Genomic DNA, 16579 nt, shown 5'->3' on the forward strand with positions numbered 1-16579 from the left:
CCACCTGAAACTATCAGTGAGCCTTACCCGCTTTGACTTAAAGCTGCTTACCATAACCGCTACTCGCGCACCCTTCAGAGGGCACACAGCCTTACTGGAAACTTAACTACCAAGAAATCTTCCTTGGACTGTGAAAAAGGCTGAAAACATTACCTTGCTCGCTAATGAGGTTTATAAATTGCTCACTACCTTGCGCACAATGAGGTTTATAAAGCTGTGCCAGAATGCACACAAGCACACACAGAGAGGAAAAACAAAACAAAAAAATCCTTGACCACAGAAATTTGAAGTACTGGATAACAACATCAGCTACAAACGCAATCCTCATTTCAGCAACTTACAAAAGTGTTCAAGTTACTTTTGCCCACAACTGAACGATAAAAATCGGTTTTACTACAACAGACTTATGACTAGAGCAACGGGATTTTTGATAACAAGTCAGTTGACCAGAGAATATCTGAATCCTTTCAAACAGGAAAAGCCATCAAAATGATTCCCCACATACACAAGCAAATTTTATTATACCTGTTTGAACTTCCTCTGGGGATGTCGGTGGGGTCAGAGTTACTGAAGACATGGCAGGATCTCTTGTGGAAGCAGGCACTTGGTGGACACCCAAGCAAGTGGTAGAACAGTGCGATGCCCCTACGGTACTAGGAGCTGGGATGTCTGTCTGAGGAACTAGAACGAAGCATGCTGGGTATACCATTCGCACACCAGCTGAGAAAAAGAACAAGTCGATTTTACAGTTGTACACCAAAAACTTATACTCAAAATCACCAACAAATGTCTCATTTTTGCCAGTCACTCATAAGTTTAGGTACCCTTTCTACCTACTAAGGGAGCATCCTTGGACAAAAGGTCTCTGTTGTCACTCTTATCATTACTTTATGATTGATTTATACAGAAGACTTGGGTGAATGAATAAAAAGGCCTTTGCATATACAGGCAGAGACAGCCCTGACATCTACATGCTACTACTTGCTTCTGCCATTTTATTTTATAAAGAATACTAAGAAAATGCTTTTTAGTATCTGATGTAAAACTGACAATATTCCCCTCCCCGTCATCATCAGGGTCTCCAGCCATCGCTGCAATACAAGCTTGTAACACTCATTACAGAGAAATGATTACATTAGTTGGCAAATCAAAGGTCAATAGCCCACAGCAGAGGAACAAACTGCTGCATCCCAGGGGCTTAGATTTTAGGAAGAGCAGCAGATAAATGCGGTGCCTGAGTACATTAAGTTCTCCAGCATTGTGGTTTTGAAGACATCCCTGAAAGGCACGTCTGTTCTGTTTGAATTTGCACAGAATCTGAAACAGTACAACATGCTTTTGATGCACCTCAGATGTCAACAGTGATAGTCTAAGGTTTTTTGATCGTCTCTTATTTATGTTAAAAAATAATCGTGCTTCTTACAGCACGAAGAAAAACACCTCCTACTAATAGGTTTGCAAAACCCACTTTAAGCAGCAACTCATTTTAAACACACCTGAGCATTAAACAGAGAAACAAAAGATCGACAGCAGTTGCAAATAGCTGCAAAAAAGAATAAAATGGGGCTATTTTGCATTCAGAATTTTGCAAGACCTAACCAGTTCAGTAATTAAAAAGGTAATCAGAGCACTCACCAACAAGGACTTCGACAGCTGCTAAAGAATCATCCTCCCAATCCATTTCTTCTTGTTTTTCCTCAGATCCTTCCTTCAGGTTAGATGTGACAGGATAGAATTGTTTCCATTCACCAATAAGCTTTTTTGTCGATGAATCAGAAAGCTTGAATGACTGCCCTGTGAGCGTGCCATTTAATCCAAAGGGACTTAGAATAACTAAAAAGATAAATAAAAATATATTGGAGATTATATCTAAACAAAATTCACTCTTCCCCACTGAAATAGCATTACGTTTTTATCAGCCACACCAAATAAACAATTTACCATCGTAAGTCAGAATGAAACCTAATCACATTTTACTATACCGCACAAGTTTTTGGTAATAGGTACATATTGTTAAGTGTGCATGTACTGTAAGAATCAAAGTACCACAATAACAATTACAAATTAATCTATTTAAACAGACAACAAGCAAGTTTTCATCTTGGCTAGCAAGGAGTCACTAACATACAGGTGGGATAAAGAAACACTATTTCAAATTCTGAGAGAGTTGTTTCCTCATCCTTTCATTCTGCTTGGTACAGTTACAACAACAATGTATACGCAGGGAAGTAATCTGTTTCGTGTTTAGTCTTGTCCATATTAGGAAAGCGCAGCTGCTGTTAAATTGCATTCAAAAAGCAAGTTTGGACACTGAGCATTAACAAACAAGGGCAGTGTGTGGTCATGCAGGAGAACTGATTTCTATAGCCAAGACAAGTGTGTCTAAGACAGGGAAAGATCAAACAGCCCACTAACCAGACTCAGGCCCCATCGCTCCTTTGTCTTCAAGAGCATAGCCTGCATCTGCCGGTGGAACCAAAGGAATTTACAGGCAAGGAAGAGCCAAATAAAAAGGGGTAGGGGGAGTGAATAGGTTAAGTACATTGAGTCAGAAATGGATTTCTAAAAGGGGACTTGATGAAGGTACGTGGGCATTATAAAGCATGTTGAAAAAGCAAAATATTTAAGTCACCAATAGGACAGTACTTGGAAATTAAGTTTATTGCATCATCGAGAAAAATTATTTAGCTACGTGCCAAGAGATGAGTATGGAAATCATCCACCTGCAGAAGAGCTGAGACACACCAGCTGGCTTCTGACTATGTCAAGACGGGACATTTGGGGAGAACGCATAATCAATACAAAACAGATAAAGCCTCTGCTCCCACTTCCACTCTGCCAGAAGTCCTCATTCTGAGCAACTCAAAAGATTTATTTTAATACTCACTACTGACTGGTCAAACCTACCTTGAAAAGGGCTGTTGGACTGCTGGGCGAGAGTGAGATGCTCTTCACTGAGCAGGTACACGGGTTGGTGCTGGCTGATTTCCACACTGGTGCAAACATTGCTGTCTCCGTGTAAGAAGAAGGTGAATGAGCAGGACAAATGCTCGCTGGGGAAAGAAAAAAAAAAATTCTTAAGTATAGAACTTCAAATAAGTTGATGGTTTTCTCACTAGTTTGAAGGCATTTCCTCTCCAAAATATTCATTAAGGAAGTAACCAAAAATCCCTTCTATTCAAATAGCTGGAAAACACTAAATACACGTTCCCTTGGAGCATTTACAAGGTATTCCAGCATTAGTGACAAAACCAAAGATCAATCAGTTAGAAAACAACGGACGCTCAGTTTTCAACCTCTTTAGACTAACATTTTATATCTTGAAGTCTGGAGGAAATTTAAAGCACAGGTTTTTGCAAGAGAAAGAAAATTAACTTAATACTTTTATACTTTATATATTTATTTTAAATCTATAAAATATTTTTGAACATATATTAATTTTAATGAAGTCATATCTATGTTCTCCTGTCCCAGGTCTACTAAGCAGTATTTATATTTTAAGATTTACATTTAATATAGGCCAACAAGCAGGAAGAATGGCAACAGCTTTGAGAAGCACTGGGTTTGGTTTGTTTTTTTTTAAATTGAATCTTATCTTCGTGCTCCTGAAGCCAATAAAGTAACTAAAAATGAAATCACATACCTACACACAAAAGGGAAGATACAATCAATTTAAAAAACCCCAAAGCTTAAGTCATTGTTAATTAAAGTAATTAAAGCAAGTAACAATGTTTAATATCAGATGCTTCACTAATAGCTTCTCTCAGTCCAGAGTGCTTTAGGAAAAAAAAAAAAAAAACACACACCCCAACAATAAACATATCTTCTTCATATAACTCTGAATTAAGTGCTGTTTTCACGGTGCTGTACTAGTCACTAGTTACCAACTCCATGAAATCTTCCACCTCCCAAGATCATGCTTCAGAGATTTCCCATTTTTTGCAGCTCTATTAGCTGTTGTTTTGTTACAAAAATATAGATAAACCCCTGCAAGTACAACTATCAAAATGTTTTATGCTGCATCCAAATCAATTCAGCGGTTTATATAAAATATATTTTACCAATTTTAATTAAAGAGCAGGAATAGAGCAGGAAGGCAAAAAAAGCAGATGCCTGCCGGGACACCACAGGAGCATTACATCTTCATACCCAGTTCCATCTGAAAAAACTTTTTTTCTTTTTTTTTTTTTTTTCTATTTAAGGAAGTTGTACAGGCAATTTTCAGTTATATTAGCTACAAGTTATCTCAAGTGCCTGCCAGACTAATGCACTCCCATAGGAAGAGAACAGATGTTTAAAAGCAAGAAGATGCTATTCACATTGGACATTAAATTAGGTCCACCAACTCAGGAACAGAAGAATGAAAGTCAAGGAGAACCTTAAAAGTACTTCATAAACTACTGAACAGAAAATAAATCCTTCTCCATAAGGAGGGCAGCAGCAAGAACCTGCTCAGTCTCAGGAAAAATAAAAAAAATAAAAATGAAACAAGTTGAGAGAGACAGACTAAGTCAGTCAAAATAGCAGATACTAGTGCATTTTTTTGTAAGGTCAAATGGAAAGGACACTCCATGAACTACTGTATAAATGCAACACCATTTCCCCAAAAATAAAATTAGACCCCATCAACTAACACCCAGGATGGCGTGCACGCTCTCTGACCTCATGATATGCTTGCATTTCTCAGTCTACGGCATAAGAATGTAAAGCAAGTTTTGTGTTCCTGAAAAAGACACGCAGAGACCTCCAGAGCACCAAGAACTGACAAACTCCAAGCATCTGAGAACACTATTAAAATACAAGCTCCACAGGAACCGTCACCGGACACATCTTCAGTGTCATTTCCAAGATGTTGCTTTCCTCCACCAGCAGGTAGATGGTGGGACAGTAAATAGTAAGGGGAAAAAATAAAAAATAAAAAAGGTTTCTGGAATTGTCAGAGTCTGTTCAATCTATGAAAACAGAGACAAATCGGTTCACTGACTCTCACCCCAAAAAGTGAAAGAGCAGCCACTGGGGTAGTCACCACAATGAGGAGAAAGAAGGCCAGTGTTTGCCTACCAGCAGATTTCAAATTAGGGACCTAAAACACTTCAAGGATGAGAGAACGCACAAACCGTTCAAGGAGGAAGAGGAAGCACAGCATGTTTTTTATTACAGTAACTTAAAGCTGGCCATGAAGTGAACTCAATGAGGAACTGCTCTAAGCGGCTGAGGGATAACAGTTTTCAAGGTGCATCAAGTCTGCGGTGGTATGCTCATCCGCTGTTCAACTTTAATTGTGGTTTAGGAACAAGAAAAGCCAGGTCCAGACATCTAAGTGAATTATCACTATTCATCGACAACTACATCGCACAACCGCTTCAGTAATCCAACTCTGGACCCAACGCTCCCTGCAGATGAGATATACTGCTCAGGAATCCCACTTAGTTAGTTTCCAAAGGCAAAAGTTATTTTCCAAAAGGCAGCAATGATGGAGCTAAGCATCTTGTTGATGATTTCAAGTTCAAGTGAAGTCGCATGGTTAGCAAACACCACTAAATTCCTATATGGAAATCTGATTAAGCTTTAATCCTTATGCAAATAGTTGAAGACTGATTTTCAAATTGAATTTTATTTTAAAATCATATTGCATGGTTTAAGATGAAAGAGTGGATAGTGTTCTTGGTTCTGAGCAACAGGTAACAATTTAGAAGCTTAGTATAAGTAAGGCAAAGTTTAAAAATAAAAGCACATATTCTTTTAAATACACTTTAAATGCAATTAAGCTATGTCTCTTGTAAACACCACATTATTACACAGATAAAGGGCAGACAATTGCAGCATAATCTGATGGAATTCAAATAAACCAAGACAAAGAGAAGCATCAGCATGAAAACAGGAGCATTTCAATTCATTACACTGCAAAACTAGTCCTAAGAAGTAGCAAGGAAAATCCAAGGTCATCGTGCAAAAGCCAAATCAAAAAAAAGCAAACAAAACCCTCCCCCCAAAATTAGAACTCTTTTCTCCCTCCACTCAGCGGGGGGGGGAGAAGTTTCCAACAATAAAGTAAGAGAGTAGCCATTGTTGTCACTGACATCATTTGCCCGGCGCTGGCATGCAGACATGGCACAGAGAGCAGATCTGCTATGGTACAATTCAGTCTAGAAAATCCAAGCATTACACAATTTTCACTAATTCTGGTTATAAATTTAAGTGTTAAACAGCAAAGCGATGCACACCACCTCAGGTTTTTGTTTCAGTACTTTCAGAGGTGCAGCGAAGTCATTTTATTCACATAGGATAATATTGTTCCGTAGCAGAAATACCCAGCAAAACCAGTGCCGTCCTTAAACTCCAGCTAAAGGAAAAATATTTCCACATGGTATGCACAGCATCTCTTGAAAACATGAGTCTTCTTTAAACTGAAGGTTAACATGAAAGGCAAAACCAACACTTTACGTACTCAAACATAGCATTAAATTTCTTCCCAGCTAGTCATGCTCAGAAACTGTTTCTTCACATTTAACATCATAATTTCTGTTAGGTTATGAAACTTAAGGAAATATCAATGCACATACAATGATTACAAGAAATACAATGAAAAATGCTAATTAAAAAATAAAAAAAAAGAACAAACCATACTGAAGCTCTTTGCAGGGGAGTGGAGAAAAGAAGGAAGAGAAACAAAGAACCAGAGCTCTAAGTTAAGCTCTAAGTTACTGGATCCCCCTACATACACCATTTTATGGACTTAGCAAGAAACTCTCTAAACACATGTGCTTTTTATTTTATTTATTTATTTTTACAAATTAATATATTTGTACATTCTCCAAAGTTTCCAGAGACTGACTGCTAGTACCCAATGCTGCCTCAACCTCAGCTTCGGAGGAATCTTCTCAAACCTTACCATAACTTATTAAAAAAAAAAAAAAAGATATATCTATCTCCACCATTTCTGTAAGACTTTCTCCCCTATCCTCAATAATTCACCTCACAGCCAAAAATCCTAATCAAGCCAAAAATTTACTTACTTGTCACTTTGGGGGAAATAGGCAAATCACCTTTACAATGCAGTCAAGGACACAATAACAGAAAGCAAGCTGGTGGTTTCCTCCCTGCTAATGCAGAGTTCATCTTATGCTTTTATTTGCAGACAGTTTTTAAATAGCTCAGAAGATCACTAGATAATTTGTGCAGAGCAACTCACAACTGAAATATATAAAAAAAAAAAAAAACCTGTACCTCAATGCTCAGAACTGTTGTCCTGCATGCAGAGACAATCAGAGAAGTCCTCGAGGTGCAGATACAGCAAAAAAAATAGTAGCTTCTCTTAAAGCTAGTATTGATATCCCCTCCTGGGTTTTTGGTTTGGTTGGGGGGGGCTTTGTTGTTTGGGTTTTTTGATTTTTTTTTTTATTTTTTTTTTTTTACTTTTACAATTACAGTCAGGTATCGGTGCATATGCATACATAAGAGCAGAAGACAGAATTTTAACAGAAAATTCCGAGGGAAAAAAAAAAAAAAAAACATCAAACCCTAGTTCTACCAAAATCTCATTTTCTTGCCTGACCCTGAATATGAAGTTACTCCATTAATATTTCTAATTAACTTAATTTCAATAAAGTCCTTATCACAGAACTTTAATACCAATAATCCTGTTTCCAATTGATCTCTGAATACAGATGTTGTGAAGTGTCATCAGAACGAGCATTCTAATGAGTTTTGGTCAGAGTATACGAGTCAGAATGAGTTCCAATAACGAAAGCAACTCTAAAAATCAAATAAGTAATAATTTAAAAAAACAACAAAGACACACAAACAAAACAGAGAGAGACACACTCTTTGGAAGTAATGCCATTTTAAGCAACTTTCGGTCCTCACCTATAGTCCATTAAAATACATTTATATAAAAATATTTTTGATTCCCCCATGCTCCCTCTTCACTCTAATGATACAAAACAAAGATGTTTTTGTTTCAGAGACAAAGGATTATGATTCCATGAGAAAAGAAACAGAAACTGATGTGGACAATTTCAATACAATTTCTACTTCCACCTTTGTAAGGGAAAATGAAAGGTAGGCGGGGAAAGCACACTAAAATTTATATATACATGAAGTTTCTACATCTCCATTAGCAAATCTGAAAATACCTTCTTGATAAAAGGTAATTAGGTCTCTTTTTTCCTCCACATCAGTACTTACGTAGAGCTTTATATCTTCAAAGTGCTTCTCAAACACTAGCTGCATTGGAACCTCACTAATCCACTCTTCGCTAGATTGCATACTTCACATCAGCACCACACCACGGCTGAAAGGCACGGAGACTACAACAGCAGAAGCAACGAGGAAGCCTCCAACTAAAAAACCCTACAGCACATTTAACAGTCAATTCAAAAAAGCATCCAAGTGTTTCAGCTGAAAGATTGAATGGTGGGGTTTGGTTTTGGGTTTTTTGTTGGGTTTTTTGTTTGTTTGGTTTTTTATAATTACCATCTCATATTTTCCTAGATTGTCTTTGTAAATTACTTCTGAGTTGAAACAAGAGTGGCTTAGGCTTACCAAGTTGAAGCACTGCTAACCTCACCAAAATATTTACCATAGCCTTATAAACTATATACTTTCTACTGCCGTTTCCTAGATAAGGAAAACAGATATTGCAAAGTAAAATTACTGTCCCAGAACTAATGGCTGTCACAATTCAGATTCTACCATTTCTCTTCCAGTGGCATAGAACACACCTTGTTTAAGAGCACAAACACATCAACTGCAGTTTTAAGTCTTTAATTAATATGCATCATTTTTTCAGACTGTTATAAAATGTTTGCCAAAACCTGGTATGCATTGGCCAGCACGAAGGATCCTTCAGGGCGTTTTGACCAAGAATCAATACGTCATAAGTGGCTGACAACACTTAGCGGCAGCAACAGACCTGAGAGTTCCCAACTGATGCATCAGAGCTGCCCCAATAGAAGTATCTCCAAATAGTTATTCTTCACTACAGACTACTTCAGTATGCCACTTAAATAAATTTAAAGTATCAAAGAGGTTCCTTTTCAAAAGGTGACAGTAGCCTTTTATAATAGACTCTTGGGCTGGAGAATACAGTCTTACATTTAAATAGGTTCTTTTGGAAATAAAAAGTTAAATGGAAAAAAGTTTTAAGGTGACACATGCACATACCATGAAGCCCCAAGACCCTTCATATTCAGTTATTTGTTGGCTTTTTCTTTTTCCTTTAACCAGGTTAAGACACACTATAGCAACCAGCGTAGGACAGAAAACACAACTTAACTGCCAAAGAATAAATCTCGAGGAATTACATACCTGACCACATGCTCAACACGCACTATGTCGTCCTCTATTCTACGATACATTACATTCTTTGTCAGGCAACCCTCTAGGGCTTTTCATCACCGAGAAGAAAAAGAGTGAAGCTGCCAGCCACTTGAGGCTTTCTGAGCTAATAGAAGAAAAGCAGAAGCAACTCCCTCAAGCCAACCCATCTACCACCTTTTCTTTGTAAGTGCTTGTTCAGAATAGTTCTCTGTGCCTATATACATCTTCCAGGTACAGCCATAACACTGCGGCGCACTAATGAAGAGAAGCTTTCCACGCAGCCGCCTTCACGCCAATACTGCTTCAACAGCCGCTCTTATTTTTAAATCTTCAGCTTCTACTCACCATCCATAATCCTGAATTATGAAACTCCACAATCTTAATTCAGACTAGAGAGGAGAGGGAAATTAAGTATGCATTGGTTGGAATAAGCTAAATATAAAATAAGTAAAATACTAGAATCAGGCTGTTATATTAACACAGCACCAAAAATAATTCCCAGGCAAAACATTTGAGTTTTCTTAATTTAAGAAGTTAAAGAAAAAGGCAAACACACCACCAGGCAAGTACACAAATTGTGTCAATTATTAAATACTTCAGGAGCTTTCTTTGATTTTGTTTTAGTTATTGGGGTGGGGGTGGTGTGTGTTTTTGGTTTTTACGTGCTGGAGGCTGAGGGAAATGGAGGATAAGAGAAATTAGTTCCTAGTTCTCTATGAGGAACATGCTATCGTACAGACTTACTACATTGCAGCACTACTTTCTATGATAAGAGTTTGAGTCATCAGTAATCAATTTACAAACATGCCTTTCTTGCCGTTGGCTACAAGTTCCCTTATAACATCAGAGTTTGCATCAGCCCCATCACAAGGTCTGCACTCCAAGCAGCGACATTAATATCCTTCATGTGAAAGCGCAAAGAAATCTAAACAAATGCACATCTCCATTTTCTAGCAAGTTGCATATTCTGTATCTTAACATGAAGTAATAAGGTCTCAAAATACAGATGCTTCTCTAGCTACTGACAAAAAGATGGAACAGCAGACATTTTTCTAAGCATCTCTGAGTAACTCCCTATGGTCATGAAGGTAAATACAGCAGAAAGCTGATTTTGATGATAACACAAAGCAAAAAACATAGCTAATAGCAAAGTAGGAAAAAAACCTTCCAGTTCAAAGCACATCATTAATGACTACTGTCAAGAGGCTCTCCAAAATATTTTTCACATAGCTGAGGATGTTTTGATTTTAGTTAGACCTGCAAGTTAATGATATTTATTTATTCCATAGCCAAGTTATGTGCACTAAAACAAATACAAATGTAGCAAGTGACCTGTATTCCAGAATAAGTCACATTCACCCTACAAACTTCCACATTTTTAAATTAACTTCACTATTAATGGGCTTAGCTTCCTCCCAATAAAAACAAGGTTGAAACAAAGAGCAATTTTTGTACATTACTAAAACTACAGCATGCCATCTTACAAAGAAACAAAGCTGATTTTTTTTTGGAATGCAATCAGAACTTTATCTATACACACAGAAAAAAGGTATCTATTTCTCCAGATAAAACAATTATAAGCAATACTACAAAGAGTTTGCTCCTGTTCCTGTATTTCAGAACTTAAATGAGACTAATAAACCTGTTGTCTTACATTTTAGCATCCTTTAATTATTGAGGATGCAAATGTCAATTATCTGAACTTGAGCTTTCACAATGAAATATACATATGCTATAAAGAATAAGAATCCAGAACATATTTGGAAAACAGATAATAGCTAGACATTACTCCATTTCAAAGTGTAACAGCTTTCAATACATTGCTCATTCTGAAACATTTACAAACATCTTGTTAAACCAGATTTTTTTCAAAGTTCAAAACTGAAACACATTATAAAATTTTCATGTAACAAAATCTGAAGTATCTGTATGTTTTTTGTATTATCTTATTGTTCAGTGAACAAAAAGAGCACAGATTTATTGTTAAAAGCTAAAAACTATGGGCCATATCATTTTTTCTTGGTTCTTCCTGAGGAACCAACTACCACTGTAACTTAAGCTAAATAAGAAAAAACTGCTTTGTGATGTAAAGTGCTAAATTTGTCTGCTTGTAGTCTCTGTAGCAACCCAATATTCCAAAGAGACAATCATGTGATCAATGCTCTCAGCTCCTGCTGTTTATCCTGCACTGTCCTACTTACAGCAGCTCTCAATTCCAGCTGTCTACAGTAAAAGGAAAAACATCACCTGCTCTCCTGCCGGTACATGATGCCAGAACAGGCTCATTAAAGCTGTTGTAAAAAAATGTTGACATTGTTTGATTTGAAGATTAACATAGGGAGGAAATTTACCCCGCAAAAAAACAGTCCAGCAGACCTAACAGAAAATACTGCAACAGTATCAAGGAAGACCCACACAGTTCCAGCTATTAAGGTTCAAATTAAATATATAGAAATAAATGCAAAACCTGTGGGAACACGTTATTCTTGTATAGTTAACTCTCTCAAGTATGAAGATGTTTTTGAGTTTAGCACCTGTAAGTCTCCTCATTCTCTTCCTTAATTATTCACACCACCATCCCAGAGGGATCAAGAAGCAAAGTACTCCCTTCCTATTGAAAGAGGAGCCCATGGGAAATAGGAAAAAGGTAGCCAAAGAGGGGGATAAGGCAGAAAGGTGTGCTCAGGACTGAAAGCAGAGCATTCCCTTTGTCTTCAGGGCAGTGAAGACCAAAGGGACAATAGCTGATATCTTTCAGAGTAACTGCTCTTACATTATCAACATAAACATTTCCGAGGTAGGCTGCCAGACCATTGCAGTAACCCAAATGAAAGAAAAAAAGACAACAAAAAACACCAGCCCCACCCGTCCCGGCCATCGAAGACTACAGGTTTGCCTACACACTCGCACCAAACCGGGGAATCACATACATTGTGGCTGGTTTTTACCTCCCTCCTGGCAAGATGAGGTAGAGAGAAAAAAAATACATCTATTCATAACTATGATAAGCACCCTTTCAAGTCAAGATAACTAAATGTACAAAGGCTTATAAATTTGGGGGGTTTTATATCTAGAATGTTTTTCAGCATTGCCCATGAAGTCATATACTTATTATTTACATCAGTTAGACAAAATAGTATTTCCATGAAAAAATAAAATAACGGTGGGCTGGCATTATAAAATCCTGTACACAGACTAATGTTAAACAGCATTACCTGTGAAACCTGTGCAGCAAGTTTAATTTTGTAAGCTATGATAAGCTTATCACTTACAATTTTCCAAGTGGAGTTTTGGCTTTTTTTTTTTTATTTTATTTTTTTTTTTTTTTTTTTTAATTTGTTTTAGGTGTGTGGCGGTTTTTTGTATTTTGTTTAAGCGAACTTGTCAGACACAAGTTTTGGTTCGCCACCCACTGCAATTGCTTATATTATTTCCTATTTATAAGGAGGGGAGGAAAGCAACTATACAAATAATATAGTAGCTTTTAGTAGTCTAGATTTTTCAGTTGTCTTATCAGATCCTCCCACAAAATCAGCATTACTCAATTATTTGCTTACTGGTATTTCAATTGCGTTAAAGTTTAGCAAGTTGTACTTATGACTAAAACTTCAGAAATATCCTCCACGTAAGCACTTCATACTTTCATTAGGGTGTCAGATTAAATCTTCATTACGGAATTGTACCTAAAACAGTGTTTAATCTAACAAATTTCCTAAATCATATTTATTCCAGGTATACACTACTATTTTAGCATCCAGTTGGCAAGAGGGAAAGTCTCATCCAAAGGCTGTTATTTGAGCAGTCTAACCAGAAAAGGTAGACAGGCAGTTGGATGCAGCAGATCACAATCTCTGTCTCATACACTTAAAGGGTGGATATTTGAATAAAGCATAGACAACCATATTTCTGAACGTGTCAATAACAACACAATAGGTTGGAAAGGAGAAAAGAGAAAGACATTCCTATTCGTCAAACTCTGTAATTTAATATGCAGTCATTTAAACCACATTATTGAGCTTCTGCAATCTACCTTGCTTTAAGTGATTGAAAAAGGTTGTGACAAATACTAAGGCAATGATTTTTTTTTCCTGTTTGGTTACATCTAAGACCATTAGCAAAACCTTCTCTTTAGTCTTTTATTCTACTGTTGTTCTGCTGACCCCCATCGTCCATTCCTGAAAACTGAAAATCGCCTACTTGAAAACAAGCAACAAGAAAAAACCCACTGCACCCACTTTAGGGAGTGAGCCGCTCCATTCCTGTCCTATCTATAAACAGAAATGGAACTGGCATACTTGAAAACCTCAGACAGTTTCCTCAGGCATGGCAATCGTGACTTGTTCTAACAGATCAAATATCACCAAATACACGACTGTCTCACTTTTCTCGAATGCTGGTTTTAGACTGGGGAGAAGTAGGGGGAGGGAGGGAAGAGCAGGTCATGCTTATTACCTTGCAGCCTTGTCAACATGCAGCATGTGACCGCATAATGCAAACATTTCAGGTTTTTACTTTTTCCATAGCAAAATTTTTTAAGATGTATTAAACAACAATATGAGGTTAGTTTAATAAGTTTGTTTGTCTGTTTTAAGTGTTCAGGGTTTAATTATGTTTAATGATGTGACTCCTAAAACCATCTAATTCTTACTTTCTTGGTCACCTTTTCATATGCCACACTGGCATCAGTTTATGAACATTAAGGACTGTCCTATTAAAGTTAAAATTTATGCAACACAACAATGAAAATTACTTTTTTTTTTTTTTTAATATAACCTTAACAAGGAGGAAAAATAACAGAGCAAGAGACGGGAAGCCACAGCTGCCTGAGGATCTGTCATCCCAGCCAAACACTTATCAGAAATCACAGCCTTAGGTCTGTTGCACTACCACATACATGCAAAAAGCGCAACATGACTGACTTTCATTGTTGGGAAAACAGATAACAAAATCTTACATATTCTGGAACCACATGCTTTCAAGCAGAACTCAAAAATCCAGATGGGATCAGCTTCAAATTAAAGAAATAGCTCCACGCATCCTTCAAAAAAGTGGGACTAAAGTCCTGCACATTGACCAACCACAGCTCCAGAAAGCACACGTTAAGAAGTTGCCTCCATTGTCAAGAGCACTGACTGCGCAGTCTCTAATCAATGTCTCTGAAACTAAAGACTGCCAGCAAGAACAACCAACCTTATCGAAATCTGTAGTTGTAATACACAGAGAACAAGTCTCTATAGTGGCCAAGCAAGCCCCAAAATGCAGGGTAGTATAAATTATGATCTGAAGCAGGCTGGTAGCAGACTTCATATCCCCAGCATACTAAATGGCTCTAAATTATATAGGCATGTGAATTCTATACGCAGAGTTTCTGAATGTTAACGCAAAGAAGAGTCCCAAAGAAAGCAAAGCATACATAGCAACACGGGATGGAAGTAGGCACTAAAGATAACAGTGACAAGGTCTGAAATGAAGACAACACTCATGCCGGGATACCAGAGTGGGGCAAAGCCTTCCTATTTTTGGGTACACACAGTTTCTTCCTGTACTTCTCACACTATTCAGTGTTTTCTAAGGAGGAACGGATGAATAAAAAAAATATATCAAACACCATCACAGGCAACGTTTTTCTTCCTTAAGAATGAGATATACATTTAATCAACACAAGCAATATAAAGAAGTAATTACAACCTTCCTGAACAGAAAGGCTTTAATCCCTATAACAGATGCAATACCTGCCACATTCATCTGTCGCCACTTCTACATAGGAGAAGCACTACTTTTCGGGGAGATATATACATCTCCAACAGAGGAAAAAACAGAAAGTCTTCTGAAAAAGACTATTCTTCCTAAATCAAGCAGCTAGTATGATGTGCTTCTGAGAATAGCATTATGAATATTACTATTCCTATTAGTTGAAAGATAGCAAAAATGCCCAAAAGACAAAAATATAGCTTCAAAACTGTTCTGATTCTTAAGATACGTGCAGCCATAATCATGAACAGAAGAATGGCTTTGGGAGGGGTTGCTGGTAGTTTGTTTTGGTTTTTAATTGTCAGCCACAACTACAAAAAAAGATAAAACTTAGTGTACATCTTGATGATTAAATTGATCCTAAGAAAGGAAAAATATGCAAGAATTTTCTAGAACAAACAAAAACTAAATCTTAATACCAGCTGCCTGGTAAGAAACACATTAGCACCCTGGGTGGAACATTCAGAGCATTTTCTAGGCAGGCTGCAAGTCCTGTTGTGTTGAGTTTTGAGTTTGCTGCAATGCCATGCTCAACATTTGTTAAAAGAGAAACGTCCCTTTGGACTAGAACAGTACTCCAATTTATACAAGAGACCAAAATCCACTCCACTTGATATCTCCTCCTCAACCATAGAGTGACACACTCTCTAGCTACAGAGGTGGTATCATAAAGCACCCATTTCAATCATTTGGATTTCTCCCACAGGAAGCTGCTGGGAGCGGCAGAGGCCTGAACTGGTATCTCTGAACAGCCTAACTTTCCAGAGAGATTATCCAAATTATAGATATTCCCAGAAGGGATGAGCCAAATATGCCAAGAGCATGCACATATGTTAACCATTCCCCTGACTTCATTTCACAAAAGCCAGTACTCAGAGTATCACAAGAATATCACCTAGTATTGAGCTATCCAGCAGAAACATTGAGATTTCTCTACAAAGAGATTGTTTTACACGGATCTGTGTAAATCTTTCCACATATTTTTCCAGTAGTTCTGGACTGCTTATGATGAAGTAGTTGCATGGGTAAGCACACAATTCCTTCAGTTATTTTCATTAGGCATGCTGACCTTCTGACCTTCTTGAAAAAAGAATTAGAGTCTCCAAATTAAACAAACACCACTATTTTATTTTAAAAGCTTTCATCAGCTTATCCAGCTGCTGCGGAGAGCTTTACAGAATGACTATAAGAGATGCCATGACATAACTAATGTTAGTTTCAAATGTCCATTTGGAAAACCAGTTCCTCAAATGAGGAAAGCCCAGACTGTGCCAAGACAATATTGGTCTAAATAGTTAAAAGTAAACTCTTTATTATTGATTTATAGCAACAACACACAGAAGAAATGGATGGACAAGGACACCCCAGAGAGGAAACATTTGCCCTGACCAGAGTGAAGAAAGAGATGCCCAGAACTAAAGGACAAGCTTATACCTAAATTAAAAGCAGCAGTTCACAGCTACTAACAGAAACACTCACAAACATGTGCTTCTGCTTCTTTTGCTCC

At 37.4% G+C, this 16579-nt stretch overlaps 1 protein-coding gene across 2 annotated transcripts in view; it reads right to left on the reverse strand.

Moving 5' to 3' along the window:
* The window catches only part of MED13 (mediator complex subunit 13), a 54515-nt gene that overhangs the window by 24507 nt on the left and 13429 nt on the right, over nucleotides 1-16579 (reverse strand). Inside the window, exons 4-7 of one of the 2 annotated variants that reach the window (XM_054208142.1) lie at nucleotides 2908-3053; nucleotides 2416-2463; nucleotides 1636-1833; nucleotides 526-720 (exon numbers count right to left, since the gene is read on the reverse strand). In XM_054208142.1, the coding sequence (XP_054064117.1) occupies nucleotides 526-720; nucleotides 1636-1833; nucleotides 2416-2463; nucleotides 2908-3053 (587 nt within the window). The remainder of the gene's footprint in view (nucleotides 1-525; nucleotides 721-1635; nucleotides 1834-2415; nucleotides 2464-2907; nucleotides 3054-16579) is intronic. The other variant, XM_054208143.1, reaches the window with a different exon arrangement.

The sequence above is a fragment of the Rissa tridactyla genome, chromosome 7 (genome assembly GCF_028500815.1).
Source record: "Rissa tridactyla isolate bRisTri1 chromosome 7, bRisTri1.patW.cur.20221130, whole genome shotgun sequence".
NCBI lineage: Eukaryota > Metazoa > Chordata > Aves > Charadriiformes > Laridae > Rissa > Rissa tridactyla.